This window comes from Molothrus aeneus, chromosome Z (genome assembly GCF_037042795.1).
Source record: "Molothrus aeneus isolate 106 chromosome Z, BPBGC_Maene_1.0, whole genome shotgun sequence".
Lineage (NCBI taxonomy): Eukaryota > Metazoa > Chordata > Aves > Passeriformes > Icteridae > Molothrus > Molothrus aeneus.
The window spans coordinates 27869987-27893104 of NC_089680.1; the positions used below are offsets into that span (position 1 = coordinate 27869987).

General features: G+C 43.2%; 2 protein-coding genes across 2 annotated transcripts in view; one reads left to right on the plus strand and one right to left on the minus strand.

The window, feature by feature from the left end:
* Nucleotides 1-849, minus strand: part of RCL1 (RNA terminal phosphate cyclase like 1) — a 32066-nt gene extending 31217 nt beyond the window's left edge. The window contains exon 1 of the mRNA XM_066569132.1: nucleotides 702-849. Within this exon, the coding sequence (XP_066425229.1) occupies nucleotides 702-849 (148 nt within the window). The remainder of the gene's footprint in view (nucleotides 1-701) is intronic.
* Nucleotides 850-1104: 255 nt separating this feature from the next.
* Nucleotides 1105-22031, plus strand: AK3 (adenylate kinase 3). Its single transcript, XM_066569646.1, has 6 exons — nucleotides 1105-1125; nucleotides 10831-11141; nucleotides 15259-15378; nucleotides 18786-18958; nucleotides 20620-20738; nucleotides 21679-22031. The coding sequence occupies exons 2-6, from the start codon at nucleotides 10994-10996 to the stop codon at nucleotides 21800-21802; spliced, it is 684 nt and encodes a 227-aa protein (XP_066425743.1). The 5' UTR covers nucleotides 1105-1125; nucleotides 10831-10993; the 3' UTR covers nucleotides 21803-22031.
* The last annotated feature ends 1087 nt before the right edge of the window (nucleotides 22032-23118 follow it).

Genomic DNA, 23118 nt, shown 5'->3' on the forward strand with positions numbered 1-23118 from the left:
CTGCCAAGGCACCATCACGGGAACGAGAACCAGCTCCGGGGCTGTGGAGAGGCTCCAGCACACGCAGCGAGCCGGTCAGAGCCCCGCCGGGCGCGGAGCGAACGGCGCTGCCCCGTGGGGCGGGACGGGCGGCCCGGCAGAGCAACACCAGCCCCGTCCCACCGGGACGGCCCGGCAGGGCAGCGCCAGCCCGGCCGCCAGCCCCGGCCCTTGATGGCCCGCTCTGAAGAAAAGGCGTGACCCGCGAAGGCAAGGCTGCCGAGCAGAGCCGAGCCGAGCCGAGCCGAACCGAGCCGGCGGGACGGGGATGGTACTGTCCCGTTCCCCTCTCCCCGTCCGCCGGGCAGCGAGAGAGGCTACGGCAGGAGCCGGCGGGTATGTGACAGCCTCCCTGCTCCGGCCTCCTTCACTGGCCCTGCCGCTCCCGCGCCTTCTCCTCCTCCTCTCTCCCAAGCCCCGCAACCCACGTGTGACAGCTACACCCGAGATGGCTGCGCGGGCGCTCAGGGGAGAGCGCATCCACGGGAAGACACCGGGACTCGGCTGGGTCCCTACTTCTCAGTGGGGCCCGCCCAGATGCAGCCCGGGCTGTCCCAGCTCCCAGTGGGGGTCTGCCCCTGCCCGGCAGCAGGTCCCGGGCACAGCCGGAGCTCCGCCGCCCCCCGACCTCCTGCCCCGCGGCCGCCGGTGCCGCCGCTCACCGCGGAGGCCGGGGTCCTCCTCCTTGGCACGGATCTTGCGGATCTTCAGCGGGCGGCCGCTGAGCGTGGCCAGCACCAGGCGCTGCCGCAGGAAGTTGCATCCCGTGTAGCTGAGGCACTGCGCCTCGCCCGCCGCGCCGCCCGCCATCCCGCTGCCCACGTGGTTGGGAACAGGAAGCGCTGGGACAGCGGCGGGGGCAAAGGGCAGGGGGCGGGCAGGGCTCGCACCGCCCCCCGTGCTTCATGCTCCGCGCTCGGCGGCGGGGCCGTGGCGGCAAGGGACGGGCTGAGTTTGTCGCGGCACGGGTGGCAGCCTCTGCCTTTTCCTCTGCTCTCCCAGCCTGCGTGTTTTCAGTTGAAACTTAAGGAGTGTGGAACTGTCGGGAGATGTGTCTGACCGGAGCCCGGCCCGCTGCTCCTCCGGGTGAGGTGGGCTCTCCTTCGGCGGGCGGGTAAGGACGGTCCAGAGCGGAACGTGGTGCCCGCACAAGGGTACTGCCCCCACATCCAAATGAGTCGGTTTCTGGGAACATGTTCCTTAGGCAGTACTTTTCAGTAATTTATTTCCTACTTTAAGGAAAACGATGGAGGAATGAGTCCTGCTCGCGGTCCTTGGGACAGCCTGTTTGCTTAATGATAGTGACAGAGTCCCGGTGTCCTGGAGGAGACCGACTAAAGCTTTCAGTCTCTTACTTTAAGAGAAACATCGATTACAGTGGAGGTGTGACAATGTTAATTGTTAGGCTACACATATGTGCCCATGAAAAGAAGTTTATTGGAATGGAATACTCTAGTTGTAGGGGATGTACAAGAATAATTTAGCCCAACTGCTTCACTTCAGGGCTGACCCAAAGGTAAAGCAGGCTCTTAAAGGCTCTGTCCAAATGCCCCTTACACATTGATAGGCTCAGGGCATCATCAAGCTTGACCACCCTCTCTGTAAAGAAATGCTTCCTAATGGCGAGTCTGAACCTCCCCTGGTGCAGCTTTGAACCATTCCCACACATCCTGTCACTGGGTCCCAGGGAGGAGAGATCAGCACCTCCCTCCCCACTTCCCCTCCTCAGGAAGCTGTAGAGAGCAAGGAGGTTGCCCCTCAGCTGCTTTTCTCCAGACTAGACAAGCCCTAAGCCCTTAGCAGCCCCTCACAGGCCATGGTGTCTAGTCCTTCCACCAGACGCCTTCTTGCCCTTCTCCAGACACCTTCGAGGACCTTCCCATGGTTCTGAAATGGTGGAGCCCAGAGCTGCACCCAGCATTGCACAGGAGGCCCTGCCCTAACAACGGGACACACAGGGACAGTCACCTCTTTAGACTACCACAGCTGGTGCACCCAGGATGGGGTTTGCTGTGCCCAGGCTGGCATTTGCTGCATCCAGCATGGGGTTTGCTGCACTCAGGATGGGGTTTGCTGCAGCCAGATGGGGTTTGCTGCACTCAGGATGGGGTTTGCTGCTCTCAGGATGGGGTTTGCTGCACCCAGGATGGGGTTTGCTGCACTCAGGATGGGGTTTGCTGCTCTCAGGATGGGGTTTGCTGCATCCAGCATGGGGTTTGCTGCTCTCAGGATGGGGTTTGCTGCTCTCAGGATGGGGTTTGCTGCACTCAGGCTGGGGTTTGCTGCACTCAGGCTGGGGTTTGCTGTGCCCAGGCTGGCATTTGCTGCATCCAGCATGGGGTTTGCTGCTCTCAGGATGGGGTTTGCTGCACTCAGGCTGGGGTTTGCTGCTCTCAGGATGGGGTTTGCTGCTCTCAGGATGGGGTTTGCTGCTCTCAGGATGGGGTTTGCTGCACTCAGGCTGGGGTTTGCTGCTCTCAGGATGGGGTTAGCTGCTCTCAGGCTGGGGTTTGCTGCAGCCAGGATGGGGTTTGCTGTGCCCAGGCTGGCATTTGCTGCATCCAGCATGGGGTTTGCTGCACTCAGGCTGGGGTTTGCTGCACTCAGGATGGGGTTTGCTGCTCTCAGGATGGGGTTTGCTGCTCTCAGGATGGGGTTTGCTGCACTCAGGCTGGGGTTTGCTGCACTCAGGATGGGGTTTGCTGCTCTCAGGATGGGGTTTGCTGCTCTCAGGATGGGGTTTGCTGTGCCCAGATGGGGTTTGCTGCCCCCCTGGCTGCCAGGGTACACTGCTGGCTGCCACAGAGCCTGCTGCCAACCAGCACCCCTTGAGCCCTCTCTGCAACCCCAGAGCCGCCCCTCTCCCAGTTTAGACTCATGTGTGGCATTTCTCTATCCCAGGTACAGAATCTGGCATTTTGACTTGTCATTTTCATGTCACTGGTGATTGCCCAGTGCTCCACTCTATCCAGATCCCTCTCTCTGTAAGGCCTCTTGTCCTTCAGGAGAATCAACAGCACCTTACACAGCTGTACAGCAAAAGTCAGACAATTTTCCTTACAAATGATAATACTTTTTATTTTACTAAATTGTTTTCCAGAGACTAAAAGTTCTTTTTGAAACCCATGATACACACACTTTACAGAAACTGAAGGAACTAAGCCATCTATTATCAGCTCCTTGCTGACTTTTGTGATCAACATGCATGAGGGTTTTTTTTGTGTTGATACACTGGCCTGCAAGCTTTGTATCAAAGAAAAGCAGAATGATTTAGTTTGGAAGGGATCTTTCAAGATCATCTAGTCAACCTCATGCTATGGGCAGGGACCAGGTTGCTAAAAGCCCCGTACAACCTTGTTTTCAACACTTAGAGGTCCCCATTGGGCATCCACAGCTTCTGTCAGCAACTTGTGCCAGTGCCTCACCACCTTCACTGTAGAAAAATTTTTCCTTATGGCCAGAGTAAATCTACCCTCTTTCAGTTTAAAACTCCTGCCCTTTGTCCTGTCATTATTTCTGGGTAAAAATTCTGCCTCTGTCTCTCTGATAAGCTCCCTTAAATACTGAAAGACAGCAATGAGTGCTCACCAAGGCTCTTTCTTCTCCAGGCTGATCAATCTCAGCTCTTTCAGCCTTTCCTCAAGAAGAAATTATTCCAGCCCACCAATCATTTTTATGGCCTGCATCTACACTGACTGAATCAGGTCCATGTTGCAGAACCAGAGTCAGAATCACAGAATTGTTTAGGTTGGAAAATACCTTTAAGATCATCAAGTCCAACCTATGACCAAACATCACCTTGTTGCCTTGACCGTGGCACTGAGTGCCACATTCAGTCTTTTCTTAAAAAAACTCAGGGACAGTGACTCCACCACCTCCCTGGGCAGTACATTCCAATACCCAATCAGCCTTTTTGTGAAGAAATTCCTCCTAATATCCAACCTAACTATTCCCTGGCACAGCTTAAGACTGTCCTCTTGTCTTTCCTGAACTGAGGACTCCACAGCTGGATGCAAAAATCCAGATGGGGTCTCACATATGTGGAGTAGAAAAGGGCAATCATGCCCCTTGACCAGCTGGACACACTGCTCTTTATGCTCAAGTCCAATTTTTCACATACTGTATCCTAAATTTCTTCTCCACTTAATCCATTTACCACATAGACTGTGCAGATTCTGTGGATTTCCCAGACCCAGGTGTTGAGGCAAAAAATCAAACCCAGAAAAATTGTGCATCTAAATCAAAAGACCACATCTGTGTAGAAACAAAGCCTAAGAAATTTTATTAAAGGAAGCATGTTGAGAAATTTGTGGAAAAGGAGGATCAAAAAATGGCAGCAGTTAAACAGCATTTGATCACGTATGTGGTGCCCAAGATTTCTGAGATATGGGAAGAAATATCTAGAGCTATTCATGGTTCATGTGCAGATGAACCTCTCTGTATTTTTAGAAAAAGAGAGTCTTGTCATGGGCAGTTTAGTGGAATCAAAGAATTGTAGCTTTCTGTGTGTAAGAAATTAGTTGCCAGTTACAGCTCTGATCTGGAATATAACAGAAAATAGGGTGGTGCTTGGGCAGCTTAAATTCTTTTCTGTTATGCACTGAGCAGAACTAGGAGAAGACTGAGTGTAAGGTAAAGAACATACATATCTTCCCGGACCTAATAAATCTATGTCCAAACTTCACAAAAAAGTTTTAAAACTTTCTTGATTAATCAGTGGTTTGTTTTCCTGTTTACAAACAATAAATTCAGTCAAGTCTCTGCATAATTCCTTTGGGTTTCAGAGTCTGGAGGGTATTTTGGAATTCCAGAACAAACAGTGCTAAACTCCATGATTAATGGAGAAGAAGTCTGGCACTTACTGTTTCCTATTTTCAGGGAACAACTTTGTGTTCTTTAATTTCCTTCACTCACAGGCCTTTTAGACATAATTTCAGGGTAGTAGTTAAATAACAGTTTGCTGTGAGGTTGTGGGTGTGGCACACTCCCACTGAAATCAAGTGTCTTCTTCTGTGAAGACATCTGTGTGAAAGGCTTTCAGGTGCTGCTGCTGGGACTATGTTTTTCACTGCATTGTCTGAACTCTGTGTCTTAGATTTGCATCAAAAATGTCTAGTCAACTGCGTCTACTTTGAATGAACTCTTTTCTGTGGTTCATTTCTCTTCCTTTCTGTACTCCCCTGTGCTCCCACACATGTATTTTTAGTTGTGTCCATCCTGTCCTTCTTCTGTGACTTCCAATTACTTGCTATCATCTGTTAACAATTTGCAAGTATCTGCTTTATGTCAAGGCATGGGAAAACAAAACTGGGAGAACAAAACAGAAAACAGACTTCCCCAAAAATTTTTCCATTGGTAGTCAGAATTTTCTCATGTAACTGAAATAAGATACCTCTGTAAAAAAATCACTGGCATATATATTCTGCTGGTATAATGTAAGTATCCTTATAATGAGAGCTCTATCTGTCATAAAAATACCCAGTGACATAAAGGAGGGGTTTTGTTTCCCTGGGAATGCTAGTAGCTTGTTGTGCTAGAAGTTCAAGGATTTCTGGGGTCAGGAAAATTATTTTTATCAACTGCCTAGAGGTGGCACAGAGAGACTGAGTGGCACCTCAGAGATATATACATGTCATCATCTGGGCAGCTGTTACAATTTAACCTCAAAATGTAAAGCTATTACTGGCTTACCTTAGTACTCAGGGAAATGTTAATTTTCATTTGATCAGTGATTGGAGAACATAATAGTTTAATCACTTGGGATAAATAATACAGAAAATGTCATTACAGAAGCTTCAAAAAGAGATCTGCCTTCTGCTAATCTATGGGGGCTCCAAGAATGCAGAAAGATAACACTTTTCTCTGAATTTCTGTTGGTTTACATACCTCCCAAGACTTTTCACAGAGTCTCAGAAACACAGCTATGTAACTTCTCTTTTACTTGAACTTAATTTATTTTCCTATTTATGTTTACTTTGAGAGATTTCTAAACAATCTGTGATGAGTGCTTTTATAGGATTAAAATTACAAACTCCAAATACAGCTCAAAAGAACCACTGAGACAACAGAAATGTTTTCCAAATAATTAAAATTCTGTATTTGATTATTATCCACTTGTGACTTGAACAAAATATTGCCATTGCTCGTAACAGGACATAAGCCTTGTACTGAGTTTCCAAGGCATCAGAACAGAAGCTAGTCAGATTTGCACTGTCTGAATGTTCTTTGAGCTGCTTGCAGCTTTGGTATGCTTCCTTTAATTGTGAGAGCAGTTTTGACAGGTTTTCTATGGGTAATTTATTTTTCTTGTATTATTTTTTCTTTTCTTGGATGCAGACCTGGACCTGGACACATTTGGTTTAGCAAAAAAGACAAAGAAACTATCTAATATAGGTGCAAGGTACTATATATATTAAAACTCAGATGTAATGTAGAGCTACAGACTAGTGAAGAAAAAGCAAGGTACAAAAGTGTGTTAGCAAGAATACAAAAACTACTCCAAGTGAGCCCTACAGGGATGAAGAAGAAACTGTCAACAGAAGCCTGGCATTCTTCCTGGTGAGGGAGTCCAGATGCTGATGACTCACCATAACCCCACCACCCTCATCTGAGTGAGACCACCTTGGGGCCCAGGCAAAAAGGGGAGAGAGATAAACACAACACCAGGAGAATGGGAAAAACTAAGAAGTGTGTGTGGAGCAATTAATTATTTCTATAATAAAGAATAAAACCTAATAATGGTAAGTTAGCATAAACTTTCTGTAATAATTAATAATTCTTGAATGACACTGTTAAAGTTTCAAATATGTTAATAGATTTTTCACTTTATAAATAATGTGTGTTTTAGCTTTGTCATAAATAAGGTTTGAGTGTACACAAGCTTGGTGTGCAGGCAATGAATTTCTGTCTGAAGAATACACATTTCCTAGGAAACTTAGAGTTTTGGAACAACTCGTGCTATGTATAAGTGTCAATTTGCTATACTCAGCCATCTGGGAGGAATAATTCATTAGGCTTTTTACTAAAGGTAGGAGTGACATCAGAAAAATGATAGTGTTTTATCCCTCTTTGCAATAAAACACTATTTAAATCCAAATAAAAAATCACAGCTCTACATTTTGGGTTTGTAAAGAGTTATGTCTTTGCTACTTTAGAGGACAGTTCAACAGCAACATTTCATCTTCTGTATTTCAACTTATATAAAAAAAAAAAAATCTGCTCCTCAAGTGTTCTTGATGGTATATATTTTTTGAGGGAGAATTTTCAGCTGTGTTGTGTATATATGTTAGCCTTCACTGGATAAGTATTTCATGCATTGTTTTAAAAAACATTATTAATGGGGTATCTTGTTTACAAATACAGCATCACAGCCTTATCCAGGTAGGAATCCAGATCTGTAGCCCAATCTGTGGACCAAAGCAAGGTCAGACTGGGTTGCTCAGGGCTTTATCTGGTTGTGTCTTAAAAATGTCAGGGAACTGAGTCTACTTAAATTCCACTGCCTGACTGACTGAGTCCTACCACTCATCTTAATAAGCAGCCTGTCCCTGCCTTCTCAGTAACCTTCTCATGGGTGCTAGAAGGCTGCTGTAGGTACTCCTGAACCCTTCTTGTCTCCAGTTTGAACAAACATGGTTCCATCTGTCTGTGGCAGTATCTCTTCTCTATCCCCTGATAATCTTGGTCACTCTCTGCTAAACCTGCCCCAACTGATCAATGCCTGGTTTGTACTGGAGGGCCCAGTACTGGCCACAGCACACAGATGTGGGCTAAGAAGTGCCTAATACAAAGGGATAACCGTTTTCCCTGATGGAGTGGCTACCCTCCTGTTAATATGGCTCAGGATGTTAGTGTCCACATGCTGGACGGTGCTTAGCTGGCTGTAGGCCGGTTCTCCCCAGTCTTCTCCAGCAGAGTTTCTTCCTTGCTGGTCAGTTCCCAGCCTGCACTGTTGGAAGCGGTGTCCTGGATGCAGGACTTTGTACCTGCTCTTGCTGAATTTTGTCAGTGTCCTGCTTGGCCCCTTTCCCCATCTGTTGTTGCAGAGCTCCACCTCTGGCCCCTAAGCCCATGTGCTCAGGCCACATGGTTTGGTGTTACTCACAAAACTGATGAGGGTGCGCTCTCTCTCTTCTTCCAGAGTTATTCACAGACACTAGACAGGACAAGGCACCAGGACAGGCCCTGGAAATACATGCTCATTAACAGCTTTTGGTAGGGTACAAAACACTAAGCACTACACTTCTATTCCAGCCAGACTTAAGCCCATCAAATTGTCCACCCCTCCACCAAATGAGGCACAAAAATTATGTGGGAGACCATGTCATAGTACCATGTCCTGACAACTAGGGTACTATGACTCCTTCCTCGTGCAAGCCACCACTTCATTTTGATACAAAGTACAACACTTTGTAAGTAGTTACCCAACAGTACTAAAATAATTCTGTATCAAACTCAGAAGAAAGGACTTATATCTCCAAGGAGCATACCTGACAGAAACTCTCCTGATGGTTTAAGGCTTAAAAAGCCTCTTCAAAGCATCTCTTATGTTTGAAAAAATGCTGAGTAATATGAAAGATTATTTATTAGTAAGAACATTTGGATTTGTTTGAAACAAGATTTTGATTACTAGTCAGTCACCATGAGGGTTACTTCTATACTCACTAAGCAAGAGTTAAGTTTTTAATTTATACCGGTACATTACATGTGTGAAAAAGATTAATCAGAATATAGTGCAAGTTGTGTTACATAAATATTGACTACTCTGTTAAGATGTGAATAATTAAGTCTGAATGAAGATGATGAAATGTCATTTTCCAAACAATGTAATGAGGCTGTTAAAAAAACACTTGCATGTCTATAAATACAGAATAGCTGTATAAAGACTTGTATACAAACTAGTGAACCATTGACCCCATTTCTTCCATTATTTCCTTTTCCACTTCTGAGTATGTCACAACTACTCACAAAGCTACTAGAGTGAGGTTTGGACTTCAGGAAAGATAGCCAAGGAAATGGGAACAATAATTTCTTTTACTACCTATTTTCTGTAATCTAAGTACCCACTTCAGTTCTGCAAAGGCCATAGGTTAGTAAGAACCTGTGTGTGTGGGAGAAGTGCCTTTCTATTCTCTTCCACCCCTTCCTCATGAATCTATTATGAAGTTCAGAGAGGTTCTAAATAGTCTTTAACAAAGGGATTGTCTTAGCATTCCTGTCTAGATTTCTGAGCTGCTCAATAGGCCTGTAGAGAGGCAGAACCTCAGGCTCCCTTTTTAACAGGCAGATAAATTATTGCTGCTTTTTATGCATGGTGGCATTGTAGATTAGATTTAATGATCTCTCTGACTAGTCTAGTTATTTGCTGGATATATATTTCATACAATACCTTCCATTTTCCCATATATTTGCTTTAGGAAGATTTAGCAATACATTTTATGGACTTCTGCCATTCAGAAGTCTCTGAAGTGTGGAGCTTAAAATGAACTGTTTGGCTTCTAACATTAAATGGGCCTTTGCTGCCAAATTTTGTTTAAGACTGTGGTGCTTTGGCAGACTGAGGTGTTGCCCTGGGAACGCTGCTAAAGCCCCAAATGTTTAACTCTTGGTGTCCTAGTACAATCTGGAATAGAGGTACTATCATGTTCATTTTTGAAGGTTCACATTTCTCAGGGTAATGAGACTTATAGTAAGCTCTATGAGCTAAGCCAGTGCCTCCCTACTTAATTGTTAAGGCAATTAATTTTATTGACTGAGGAGTTTGGGGGCTACATTCCTATCTCTTTACTGTTTTAAAATACCAAACAGTCATTTGAATATTTTCTTATGGCTTTACTTGGTTCAGTGTAAAACTATTGAAATGAAAAAATGTTTTAAACCAGGAAGTTGAATTTAATTGATATTTTGACTCTAGCTCTGCTTTCTGCTCACTTTTCCGTTGTGACCTTTCTGGTACAGTGATTGAGATCCATCAGCATCTCCAGAACCTTTAGCAGAAAGACCCACTTCTCCTGCTGTGGACATGACTGTGAACACTCAGGATATGGGGCAATCTAATGTTTTGGCCAAAATATTGTGTTCTGATGTAGCTGAGAATCACCAAATCATATCTGTGGGAAAGGACATCTTGGTGTTTGGAAGAACACTACTCAGAACAAGGACAACCTGCAGTTGTTCACATTCAAGTATCATAAACAAAACTCAGGCCCAGCTCATTAAAACGCAGCTGCCTGCTGCTAGACAGTGGGAGCTTATTTGTGAGAGATCAGCAAGAGCAGGGCTGTTGCATGAGGGTGAGGGAGCACAGCAAAGTCAGCCTCAGGGCACCTGGGCAGTGCAGTGACAGTGCCAGCAGCCAAGCAGGCATCAGGTGACAGCCAGGTAAGGAGCAAGTCCCAGTTCCGTTTGGGAAGTGGTGGAGTCACCATTTCTGGGGATACTTAAAAGGTGGGCTTGTGTCAGTTTGGGGCATGGTTTAGGGATGGACTGGCAAAGCTGGATTACTTGTTGGGCTCGGTGACCCTTAAGGTCTTTTCCAAACCAAACGACTCTTTGATTCTGTGTGTCTGAGGGAGGGCAGGGGCTGACGGCTTAGGGAGCAGCCAAAAGGGGCCTCCTGGGCAGCGGGGAAGCTGGTCATGGCCGGTTGAACATGATACCTAAATGCGGCCTGATGCGACGCTCTAAGACGCAATTTGCTTCATTTATCTTTTTATTATCGTTATGAATTTATCCCTCCCTCCCCCCGTGCACTTACGTAAAGGATCTTTCCTTCCTGCCCCTGATTGACAGCCAGAGAAGCTGCCGCCGCCGTTCCCGGGAAGGACCGGCCCGGGCCGGCCGGCGGGGCGAGGCGGCGCTCCCCGGGAAGGCGGCGCTCCTGCCGCGCTCCTGCCGCGCTCCTGCCGCGCCCCTGCGCGTCCGCGGCCGGAGCAGCGGGGACAGCGGGGACAGCATGGTGGCGCGGCCGCTGCTCCGCGCCGTCATCATGGGGCCGCCGGGCTCCGGGAAAGGCACCGTCTCCGCTCGGATTATCAAGCACTTCGGCGTGAAGCACCTCTCCAGCGGCGACCTGCTGAGGGACAACATGCAGAAGAAGACAGGTGGGCGCGGGGACGCGGGTGGGGATGTGTGCGCGGCGGCGACAGCCCCTCCTCCTGTCCCCGTCCCGCGGGAACGGTCCCCACGCAGCCCCGCGTGACACAGCTCCGCTCCCAAGGGAAGGGACGCACGCTCCCAACACGCGTTCCTGCCCTTCCCCTCCGAGAAGGGAGGGCGCTGCCTTAATGTGGTTTGCTGCTCTCCACCTCCGTGTGCCCGCCGCGCAGACAGAGGTGGGGTGACTTCACACGGCTCTTCTGGAGGCCAGAGGCCACCGAAGCGGGCCTCATATCGGCAGCCCTGGGTCCTCCACACGCTGACACTTGCCAACCTCTTCATGAAAGTGGACGGGGTTGTCCTGTTTTCGTTGTTTCCTTAAACCTCATTGCTTCCTTGTCTTGGCTGCTTTTTGTAAGCACCCAGTGGTTTTTGTACGTGTTTCTAGTAGTTCTGATAGCTTCTCATGGTTTCTCCAGCTGGAAGCATCTTAAAAGGGAAAAATATTCACATCTTCTAACAGTCAGGGCAAGAGGCGGGGTTTTGGACAATCAGACTTTTTTTGGATGTTCATTGGATGGCTAGAAGTAGGGGTGCCTAGAATTGTTAGCAGCTATTCCAAAATTACGCCTAGTCCTGAGCTGGCAGGCATAACATAGTGGTGCTTTAAAAAAAAACCAAAACAACGTGCAAAATTTTCAAACTGCATAGCTTTTAAAATTATTATTGTCTTACGAGTTCATGTCATGCTTAGGTTTCAGCAAGGTCTGTGTTTACATACAGTGATGCTTATACTAGATAAATATACGAATTATTCTTGCTGAACAGGTCTAGCTTGGCCTCTGGCCTCAGTTGAGATACCACAGTCCCTCTCTCTGGTGGATTTTTGCAATGATGGAAGGTTCCCTCCTGAGTTGCACATCTGTTTTTCTATATGGTGGGGTGAAAAACCTTGTAAGAACCATCTCAGGCTGTGTGTGATGAAGTGAGAATATTATTATTTCCAACAACTTCAACCTGTAGAATATTCCATTCACTTGTAAGTATCACTGCAGTATTATGCCAAGGTAACTGGCAGTCTTAGTTTTGGAATACTCATAAGCATGTTTGAAGGTGAAGCAGCTGTGATGTGATTCCCACGTCTTCACACAAACTTTGTTTACTCAGTAAGGATAATGACTTTGGTACAGTGACTGACTTTACTATAGTTGATATTTTAGATACTCTAAGTTAAGAATTTGCGAGGAGCACACCTTTGTAGACAGACCTGATCATATTCATGCTATTTCTATTTGGTTTCTATAATATGTTTTTATTTACAGAAGGTCACAAAACTGTTCTGTTATGAACTTTCAGTGGAAGATGTGGTGGGTAGCCATTCCAAGAAAACAAAGGAAATGTTATTTTACCAAGTGTTTTGAGGTTTAAAATGTTTACTAAATACTTTCGGTTTTGTGCAAGACCACAGAGTACCAGAATCATGCTAAAGGTTGTGTGGGAAGAAGAAATTTCCAAGTGGAAATACCATATTGCATGAATTGAGGTGGGAGCCTGAAGTGATGCAGAGAAGTGATTACGCAAAGAATTCTAGGTGGGCTGGACAAATGAAGGACTGTGAAGGAGAGCAAACATGTGAAATGGAAGTTTAGCAGAGACATTAAAATCCAAAATAAGGAAAGAAGTCAGTGGACAGCTTAAGAGGTGAAGTTCACTCTAAATTAGCTACAGCAGAATTTACCAGAATCTGCTACAGAGTTTCTCATTCACTAGTAAACCCAGATGAAACTCTACTGTAATTTCATTGAAAGTCAGTCACTAGTTTCAGAAATGGTTCCCAGAGGGTTGAGATGAAGTATGAGGTAGGAGGACTAGGTAGTACACTGAAACTAGGAGAACAACTGAGAGGCAACTCAGACAGCCTAGACAAATTCAGTCAAGGCAAAGATCCAGGAGTTTTGATGACAACAGAAGAGTCCTGCAATTTCCAATTCTTTGGGAAATGAGTTACACTAAGATGGGCAGGTAAAGCCCTTGGAAAATTAGATAAAGCTAACAGAAGTTATATGGTGCAAGTTTTCTATTTGCTGTTTTGTGAAAATGGGCATTGTTGAAAAGTCCTGTTGAAGATGAGTGTCCTTATCATTCTGCAGTTATTATCATGTTCTTTTGGACAGTGGAGAGCCTGTGACCGCTTCTCTAATGCTAAGGTAATTACTGTCTGGTTATGGCTAGAGCTTGACTGCTGTAATGTGGTTAGAACCTGCTGATCCTTTGTAAAGCCATGGAACATGGATACCTGCCATCACCTACAAAGGAAAGAAACCTGTGTTACCTGTAATTCTGAAGATTGCCATGCCTTTAGTGGTTTCAGACCCAACCTGAAGAAACCCAGAACTAAATAAAACCTACAAAACCCCATGAAATCCCACTCCCAATAGCAGAAATGGGGGGTGGGGGGAACCAGCTCTGAGTTAGTGTATATATATGACTATTTGGGTATGGTTCTGCCTATTTTTTCCCCTTTGTAATCAGGACTTTCTAAATTACCTGAGTTCTGTAAAGGGAGGCAAAAGGCAGCATTTTTCAAGCTCTGTTGGTCTAATAATAGCTTGCCATGTTCTAAACCTTTCTGGGCCCAAAAACTCATGAATCTTTCCAAAGTAAGTTAGAATTGTTCCCTGTGAACCTTGTCTTGCAAATATTTTTAGATCACACATTAAACTACCTAGACATGATTTATTCCTTCTCCCAACCCACTTTTTCAGGGTATATGGTTCAAAGCACACTAGAATAATAAAAAAAGGTATGAAGAAGGGAGGTAGGGAAGAGACACTTTGTACACAGACAGACTGTCATCTTCTTTGCAGTTTGTGATGTGCTGGAGGACTCAGGCACCACAGTCTGACTCTTTTCCATATAGTGAGCTTGTTTTGAAGTCTGGACAAGGTGCGCAGTGCCTATTTCTAAATGGTCTTTGTACTTTTCAAAGCCTGACTACAGATGTGAACAGGCAGTAAGGGAAAATTGTTCCTTTATTATTTTTTTTTTCTCATCACCGAATGCAAGTCCTATTTGCATTATTTGCGGGCATGTACTGCTTTTCAGCTGCCTCATCTGAAGAAGGGCCTCTGTCCTGTTGCACATTTCATGCACTGAGTGACGTGACTGGCATTTATCATTGCTTTCTGCTCAAAGTGGTCATATCTGCGTGGGTATCTCCATCCATCCCATTTTCTCTTTAGTTTTCTGTAACTAGATCTTAACTGGTTGCAAGTAAAGGCTTCTGCAGACCCACAATAAAACCAGTCTAGCTGCAATTCTGGGTTACGTAACATAATTGGGTAATTGTTTTATAAGTGAAAGATATGGAAAATTTGTGCCTAGGACACAACGCAGGCAACTGAATTTCTTCCTGGCTATATGTATGATTTGGGTGAACTACAGCATGCTACTGCCTGCCATGTAGGAGCATAGTGTGATAGCTGGAATGACAATGCGTGGATGGAATTTTAGTAAGCCAGTGGGATAAATGACTGGTACTAAATGTTAGTCAGTTCCATGTGAAATACTAGTGTTTGTGTACTTCCATAAATAGTGTACACTATCTATAAACGCCCTCTTGCCACTCTAGTAATCATAAAAATACATACCTGGCAAGCATGTCCCACTGCATACTGCCAAAGGCATTTATGTTTGTAATGAAGCCTAAGTGTAAGTTAATAACTAGCCACTAAGCTAAGAAAATAAACTTTCTTTTCATGAAGTCTGAGGGCTGATATATTAATAAACTTGTATCCTTTCTATTTTTTATTTTGAAGACTCTTGGTTAGTGGCCTCTCCTCATTTTAGTTTTTGGAACTTCATATATCAAATACATACTAGTAAATTTATTCAGAGGGTGTGTGTTTTGCCCTACAGGTGGATCTAATTAATCTGATATGTATTTGTATGGTCAGATCCTAGTTGATCATCTGGATATTTTTTAATTTTGGTAAGCATGCTGTCTGTCTTGTTTACAACTTTTCTCTGTCACCCGATCAAAACAATTTTTTTTTCAGGTTTGTGGCTTTTTCTCACTTGCTGGAGGTCAGAGATAGTGTAATGCAACTTTTACTTTTGCAGAAGTGGGAATCCTTGCCAAGTCCTACATTGACCAAGGACAGCTTATTCCAGATCACATCATGACACAACTAATGCTGAATGAGATAAAAGGTTTAGACCAGTACAACTGGCTATTGGATGGTAAGTTATCATGTTGGATGTCACTATATATGGAGAGAAAATCTGCTCTGGAAAACTTGGGACTGCTTTGGTTGCTGGTAGCCAGCTTGTTGTGAAACTTTCAGCAGATAGTCTGCCCCAGTTTCTTTGGCTGACAAATGCTTTGGATGTACCCTGCCCTCAGAACATTACAGGGATATTTAACTCATGTTAAAAAGGGTAGTTCAACACTCCAGAAAAATTTCAAAACTGGCAACGCTGGTATTTTTTATGATAATTCATATGGTATTTCCCCATTAAAATAGGCATTGAGAAGTTTCTTTTTAAAATATTTTCTTATTAAAGTCCTTGGGGAATGGAAAACTTTTGAAGGATGAGGCTTTGGAATTATCTAAACAGCAAGGTAGGAATGTGATGCGGTAACAAGATAAGTATGGAAAAGTACTGCAGCAGTGTGGAGTGTAATCAAAACTATTGCTCAACTGCCCTAAGAGGTCTCCTTCATTTGCTGTTTGGTTCTGTTCTCCAGAGTGAACTGTTTTGCAGTTCTGCAGTGTAAGCTCATTGCTTCAGCATTCTTGCTAGAGAGAAAATGCATTTGCTGTTGTCTCATGAACTGGATGGCTCTCGTTATTCCAGCCCCTGGGAGAACAGTTGGATGCCCAGCACAAAAACAGTGTCTGGGCTGGATACGTGTTTTTTCAGACTCTAGTCACAACCTGCCTCAGTAGATAAAGAAGTTATTGGTGTAGCTTTCTATTTAGAGGGAGTGAAAAATCCACAGTGGCCTCTCTCCCTAAGTGCTTTATTATAGTTATATTTGTATAGTTGCTTCTACATACAGTGATATGTTCTCGTGGCTTTAGTCACAGCTGGGCTCCTTCCTGAGAGAAAGGCTTTATTCCCACAGTGAACAGTACAATGAAACCTACACCATAAAGCAAAGAATGGCAGATATTGGGTTTTTTTCCTTTAGTTTCAGGTCCCATGTACACACAGTTCTAGTCTTGTGGATCTGGATGTGTAGCAGTATAGTAGTATAGCAGTATAGTAGTAGTAGCTGTGCCCACTGGCAGCTCTCAGCAGGAGGATTGTGTCAAAACCATAAGAGAATAAATCAATTTCTGCAGCATGTTAATGTGCTTCTGCCTTTAAACTTATGCAGCAGAAAGTTTGTCTGCATCAGCATTTGTAATGAAACCCAGTGAATTACTCTAGGGATAGCTCTGGCATAATGGGCTTCACAGGAACAACACTGTTCTGTTGAAATATGTTAACCCATAATCTTAAGTTTGGTAACTGCAATGCAGAACAAACAGATGGGGTCAGTTAGCTCAAACCAGAGCGGCTGAACTGCTTGCATGTTCACTTAGCCAAACACTCATTTACTGCCTTACAATAGGTTGGTGGCTTCTGGAGTCATAGCAGATGTAGCAGTCTGAGTTGTATGTGTCTGTGGGTGTAATCCATTTAGATTTACATGCTGTATAATCTAGAGCACTTTTCTCTGTGTTCCTGGAATCTTCATAATTCATCACCTCTTGCAGATCTTTTTCTGTATAGAGAGAACACTGTGTAGGAAATGTCAGTTCAATTTCAATGAAATGCTTTCCTAAAAGCACTTCAATTTGTTGAGGAATTTTCTCATTACTCAGTCCAAAGCAAACTCAATTTCAGCTGCATAACTTAGAAACATGGTGGCTGCTAATAGTAAGAAAGAAGAGCAGTTCTTGAACAGTGTTCAACATCAGTGTTGAAGACCTGGCTCTTCCTCTGCTCTTACCATTTAGAAGCACTTTCATGCAATAATGTGAATGTGTGAGAAATAGGATGAGGGCAGCTCATGACTGTGATGCATGCCAGGTGCAAAAGACTTAATGCACAAGCAAGGACTTGGTCTGAGTTAATAAACTCTGTCTTTTTGTAATGTTTTTCCTTACTCATGCAATGGACAGATCAACATAATGCAAGAGTTTCTTAAGTTTGTGCCTATCGGTACTTGCCTTTATGAGGAAGTTTACTTGTACAGTATGATGCAAATTAGAAGCTACTGAAGAAAATGAGACTATTCTAGAGCTTTTTGAGGAGAGGAACTGTTCCAGTGAGTATAGGACACAATAGCATGTTCTGCAGTAGCTTTGACCACTGAAGGTCTTTGCTCAATATTTCATTTCAAATTCTTTGTGGAGATGTTGGCTTTCTTGTTCTTTGTTCCCACTGCACCCCTCTTAAGTTCCACTAGATTATCTAATAGTTTAAGGCATAGAATAGGGAGCCACAGAGTTCATGGGGAAAAATTCAGCATCTCTGAAGTGAAGAGACAGGTTCCTGATCAGCCTGAGTGTTCTCGCAGTCATCATATCTGAGGACACTTTGATACACTAAAACTTTCACAAACCTTCTAATAGGGAGGTAGGGAAGTGAGGTAGGGAAGAGACACTTTGTACACAGACAGACTGTCATCTTCTTTGCAGTTTGTGATGTGCTGGAGGACTCAGGCACCACAGTCTGACTCTTTTCCATATAGTGAGCTTGTTTTGAAGTCTGGACAAGGTGCGCAGTGCCTATTTCTAAATGGTCTTTGTACTTTTCAAAGCCTGACTACAGATGTGAACAGGCAGTAAGGGAAAATTGTTCCTTTATTATTTTTTTTTTCTCATCACCGAATGCAAGTCCTATTTGCATTATTTGCGGGCATGTACTGCTTTTCAGCTGCCTCATCTGAAGAAGGGCCTCTGTCCTGTTGCACATTTCATGCACTGAGTGACGTGACTGGCATTTATCATTGCTTTCTGCTCAAAGTGGTCATATCTGCGTGGGTATCTCCATCCATCCCATTTTCTCTTTAGTTTTCTGTAACTAGATCTTAACTGGTTGCAAGTAAAGGCTTCTGCAGACCCACAATAAAACCAGTCTAGCTGCAATGGACAGCTGTATCCTGTACTGCCTCTGGTAAATGGATTTGGCTTACTGCAACTGAATAAAACAGGTTTGTAATGGCCACCACCTTAAGCCAGACTTACACAGGTCTGAAAGTGAGATATATCACAAATGTTTCTAGGTGGTTCTGAGGGAAACTCTTCACTGGAGCTTCTATTATTCCAAATGTGGATACAGTGCTTTTATTCAGTGTAGTGGTATATGGTGTATATATAAATATAGGGTCTTTTTGCACTTATTTTTTGCACTTTTGGGAAGATTATTAGCTGAAATGAAGAAATAAAAGCTGGGAGGCATTTAAAAAGTTAAAATGCCATGACACACTGAAAGATATTGGAAAATCTGATGTCTCTTCCATCTTTATAGAACATGACAATGCTTTTTGTTTTTTTTGCTGTGTAACAATTATTTTCTTTAATGACTCAATCCAGGTAATTTTTGCTATAACTCTGCTTTCAGAATTTTATGAAGTTGTTTCCTTTAAAAAGGTTTCCCCAGAACAGTTGCTCAGGCAGAAGCGCTCGATAAAGAATGTAACATAGACACTGTGATTGACCTAGACGTTCCATTTGAGACCATAAAGTGTCGGCTTACAGCACGCTGGATCCACCCTGCCAGTGGCAGAGTCTACAATCTCGAATTCAGTCCTCCCAAAGTGCAGGTAAGCAATATGCATTGCTGTTGGCACTAAATAAGTACTGCATTGTGTTTGCTAGCTGCAGTAAAATATTGTTTACATAATGTGTTTCAAAACACAGCAGCTCAGAACAAAAAGGCTCATTTCTTGGGAGTGCAGAATCTTTCAGTTAACACTGTGCTGGTACGAGGGTATGTTAGTGACCTGGCAGAACTTTAAGGTGTTGGACAACGTTATTTGTCCCCTGCAGAGCAGAACACCATGATGTTTTGTAAGCACTTGTTAAAGCTGTTCACTGATCTGGAATACTGCCTGCCTTGTGCACTGGCACAGGATCTGGGCATGGTCTTAGCCTGTTTGCAGCCTGTACAGTCCAAAATGTAGATTTCTTTTCCTTCCTCCAGAGGAGTAATGCTTTATATACAGGAAACACCAAACCACCAGTCAGAGGAATCCACTTAATGCTTTCCCTGTGTTTATATTTAACCAAGATGGGTATTTTCAAGGGAAGAGCTGCTGTACTGCAAAACTGGATGTAGAAACTTTCAAGTCAGGGAAGCTTTTCAACAGATTAATTTTTAACAGATTTTTATGACTTGAGATATCCTAAAGAGGAGATTGAAGATAAAGACTGTACATTGTTCCCTTAAATTTTTTCAAGAACAATTTGCTTTAGTGCAACTCAGCTAAAACCGTATTTCATCCTTAACTCTAAATAACTTAGCTGTTGTGGCATCACATTTCACTTGGAAGTTCTATTAATTTACATCAGATATAGAGCAGGCCCTGTAGCTTTTGAATTTTAGTGTTGCAGGACAAGAGGACAGCTTGAAATACCAGGTAAGCACTGGAAGTGAGCAACTGAAAATATTGCCTTTGTTTTGTTTAAAACAAGGTGCTTAAAGTCATGGTTATTTTCAATTGCAGAAGAGCACAGGCAAGATGGAACAGAGAATTCTCAGACTTACCAGAGTAGGCTTCAGCTGCCAGAGCTTTGCTATTTAGGATCTGTCTTACCTTTCACTAATTAGCAGACTTACCAAAACACAGTAGACTGCAATACTTAAATTGAAAACATGGAATAGAGCTAAACAGGTGAAATACAGTTGTCTCTATTATCTTAATAAACCTGCAAAATGCTTGCTTACTTAGTAGGAACATTCACACATTAGGTCCCTACCTCTGTAGGGAAAGCTTCAGCTGACTCTCATGCCATTTTTTTGTACAGCTGTTGTTAAATAACTCTTCCATTTTGTGACTTAAAATCAAATGGCCATTAACTCCTTTGCCCATTTTAGTATTGTCAAATGAAGGTCCAATTGGTCTCTTATTTCTTGTTATACAGGAATATATTACCAACGGTATTGTTTTCTCTTGCATGTGAAGGTTTTGTCTTCATATTCCCCATATTCTATGAATGTTCCAGAGGACAAATTAGTCAAGTTACTATGGTCTAATATTCACTGGGAATACTGAGAAAATATTTTTAATTGACAGACTGTTTTACTGGAAAGTCAACAACTTAACATTCCAGACAAGAACACAGGCAGCAGCCTCTCTTTATAAGCAGAAATCTACACCCTGATTAAGTGGAAATTAATCATAATTTAAATAGAAAATGACATAAAGCATGCTTAAAGAGAAGTAAAAAGTATACTCTGGTATTTGCTTTTAACCATGATTAGGGAATTGATGACATTACTGGCGAGCCCCTTGTTCAGCGTGATGATGACAAGCCAGAGACTGTCAGCAAGAGGCTCCAGGCTTATGATGCACAAACAAAACCCGTCCTAGAATATTATCGGTAAGTAGTAAAATCTGTTCTTCAAAATTCCAAAATCTTTCTGTGCATCAGCATAGTGAGGAACAGATCTCTCTGCTACAGAATATATTATACCACAACAGTGAGTGTGGTGTGAGTAACTGTGTAGCTTTCATGAACTCAGTCAGAAATCAACCCAGCAGAATGAGTATGATTTTCCAGGGCTGCATGAGACCTTCTGGAACCTGTATGGTAAAATAACCTGCCACTGCAGCCAGCCACATTTAGCTTCATAAAGAATGCTATGCATTACTCAATACATCATAGTACTGCTATGAGCAACAACAGCTCTGGTGGGTGAGGTAACAGACAGTTCCTTTTTTTGCAAGAATTTACAATATTTTGTTTTCTGGATGTATAAGTAGAACTCTGCTAATAAGTGCAATGGGTCAAGAAGCCATACACAAATAGAGAAACTGTTAATGAGGATTTAAATGTGGCTGTTCTAAGAACAGGACTGTGACTAGAACCAGCTAGCAAGACTCTTTAGGAATAAGTAGCTAATTCAGAATTGTCATTTGCATTGTGGAGTGGAAATAAATTACTAGTTCTTTTAAGAGTCAAAATTAGACACAATGTTTCTCCTAATGTAAAGCTGCAAGCATCATACTGCTGATATATGGATTTGTAGGTCACCATGTAGAGCTCTAGTCTTCCCTTGCCTAGACAAAGAAATCAGACTCTGACAACATCAATGGTTGTCCTTTCTGTATTTCCATATTCACCACCCTTCATTGTATCCTTCCAGGACTGTTGAGCAGAAATTAATGTACAGCCTGCACTTCCAATGCTACAGCTTTCTTGGTGTTACATCACATGCATATTTTCACACTCCTGCCAGGGTAATCTTCAAGTGAGGTGGAGATTTTGGAACAATTAAACAATTTGACATCTGTAATGCTTTCTTCTTTTTCTTCCTTAGGAAAAAAGGGTTATTGAAATCCTTTTCTGGAACAGAAACCAATAAGATCTGGCCACATATCTATGCTTTCCTTCAAACCAAGTTGCCAGATGTGAGCCAGAAAGATGCTACCAACCCCAGGTGAAAATGGGTCAAACTTCTGCTTATCTGTCATAGCTCACTCCCAATTACATGAGATTCTGCAATCTAGATTTGTCCAAGTAGTCTACCAGACTCATCAATAATTTAAGTCCAATGCTGTCCTTAACTTACACTATGGTAGATTTTGTTGCCTGTGGTTACCACTTTAATGCTGTATTTTTTTATATTAAATATACCTAATTTCAAAAATACAGTAACTGTCTTTAACAAAAGCCAGTACTCTTGTGTCTCTTATTTGGAAAACACATTTGCAATATTGATTGATAAAGGACACACATTTCAGAATACATCATAATTAGAAAGCACATTGACTGATTTACTCAATCAGTAAATGAAGCAATGACAAGAACATGCAAGCACATTCCTTGAACATGTGCCTAGCTGGAGCTAGCCAGAAGCTGCAAAGAACAATGACCACTGGTCTACAAAGAGTCATTTCAGACCAGAGCTCCTGTGTATGGAAACTGAACTTATGGAAAGGTTACCTTCGTGTTTGCTTACACAGATGTGACTTGATTTTGCTCACCATAAATTGCACTTGTATCAGGGCAAATTATCTAAGCAAGTATTATGTTTCTATTTCTTCCCTCAGAGCAATATTTTGCAGGCATGGGAAATGGAGTTTCAATGATGTGTAACACATTTGGTAAAGCCTCTGTTTCTGTGTGACCCTGCAAGACTTTATCAGTAAAAAGATACTGAACAAATTGTAATCTGGTAAACCTGTAGCTAGATAGCTAGATGATCTTGACCAGTGAATGTCTTTTCTACTATCTTTCAAAACAAGTGCTCACTGATACTAGTGACATGATTTCCAGTGGTCAAAATACTAACTTTGGCATATTACTGTAGCAATTTTTATTGTAGCAACTGGACTGGTTTTCATGAGGTTCTTGTCTCTGAGCAGCTCTTGTGTTAATTAATTACACAACTGGAAATACAAACATCCACAGTTCTTAACAGTCCAGGGACTGCAGACACTGCTATTTTTCAGTGAATCCTCCCAGCCCTTTTTTAATGCTTATCAGAGTGGGAGTTTCAGGAGTCAGCAAAATCTGAGGAACAAACAACACTGTCTAGGTAATGTCTGAAGAAGCTGTGTCCTAGTAATGCAGGTTCCAATCTCCTTTAGCAGCGACTGTAAACAGCTACAGAGCTGGGGTGTGGACATACCTTGGACTGCATCTGCACATCCAGTTTTAGCATTATGAATATTGAGACATATTTCAGTCTAAAAAGAGATAGCCATTGTAGAATTTGTGACGTTTTCCTCCTACTATAAATGAACAATATAAACAG

Bases quoted from the DNA above. Each gene is read 5' to 3' on its own strand.
- AK3 (XM_066569646.1), top strand. From the start codon at position 10,994: ATGGTGGCGCGGCCGCTGCTCCGCGCCGTCATCATGGGGCCGCCGGGC. The intron at 11,142-15,258 runs GTGGGCGCGGGG...TTACTTTTGCAG, and splicing joins CAACATGCAGAAGAAGACAG to AAGTGGGAATCCTTGCCAAG. The intron at 20,739-21,678 runs GTAAGTAGTAAA...TTTCTTCCTTAG, and splicing joins CCCGTCCTAGAATATTATCG to GAAAAAAGGGTTATTGAAAT.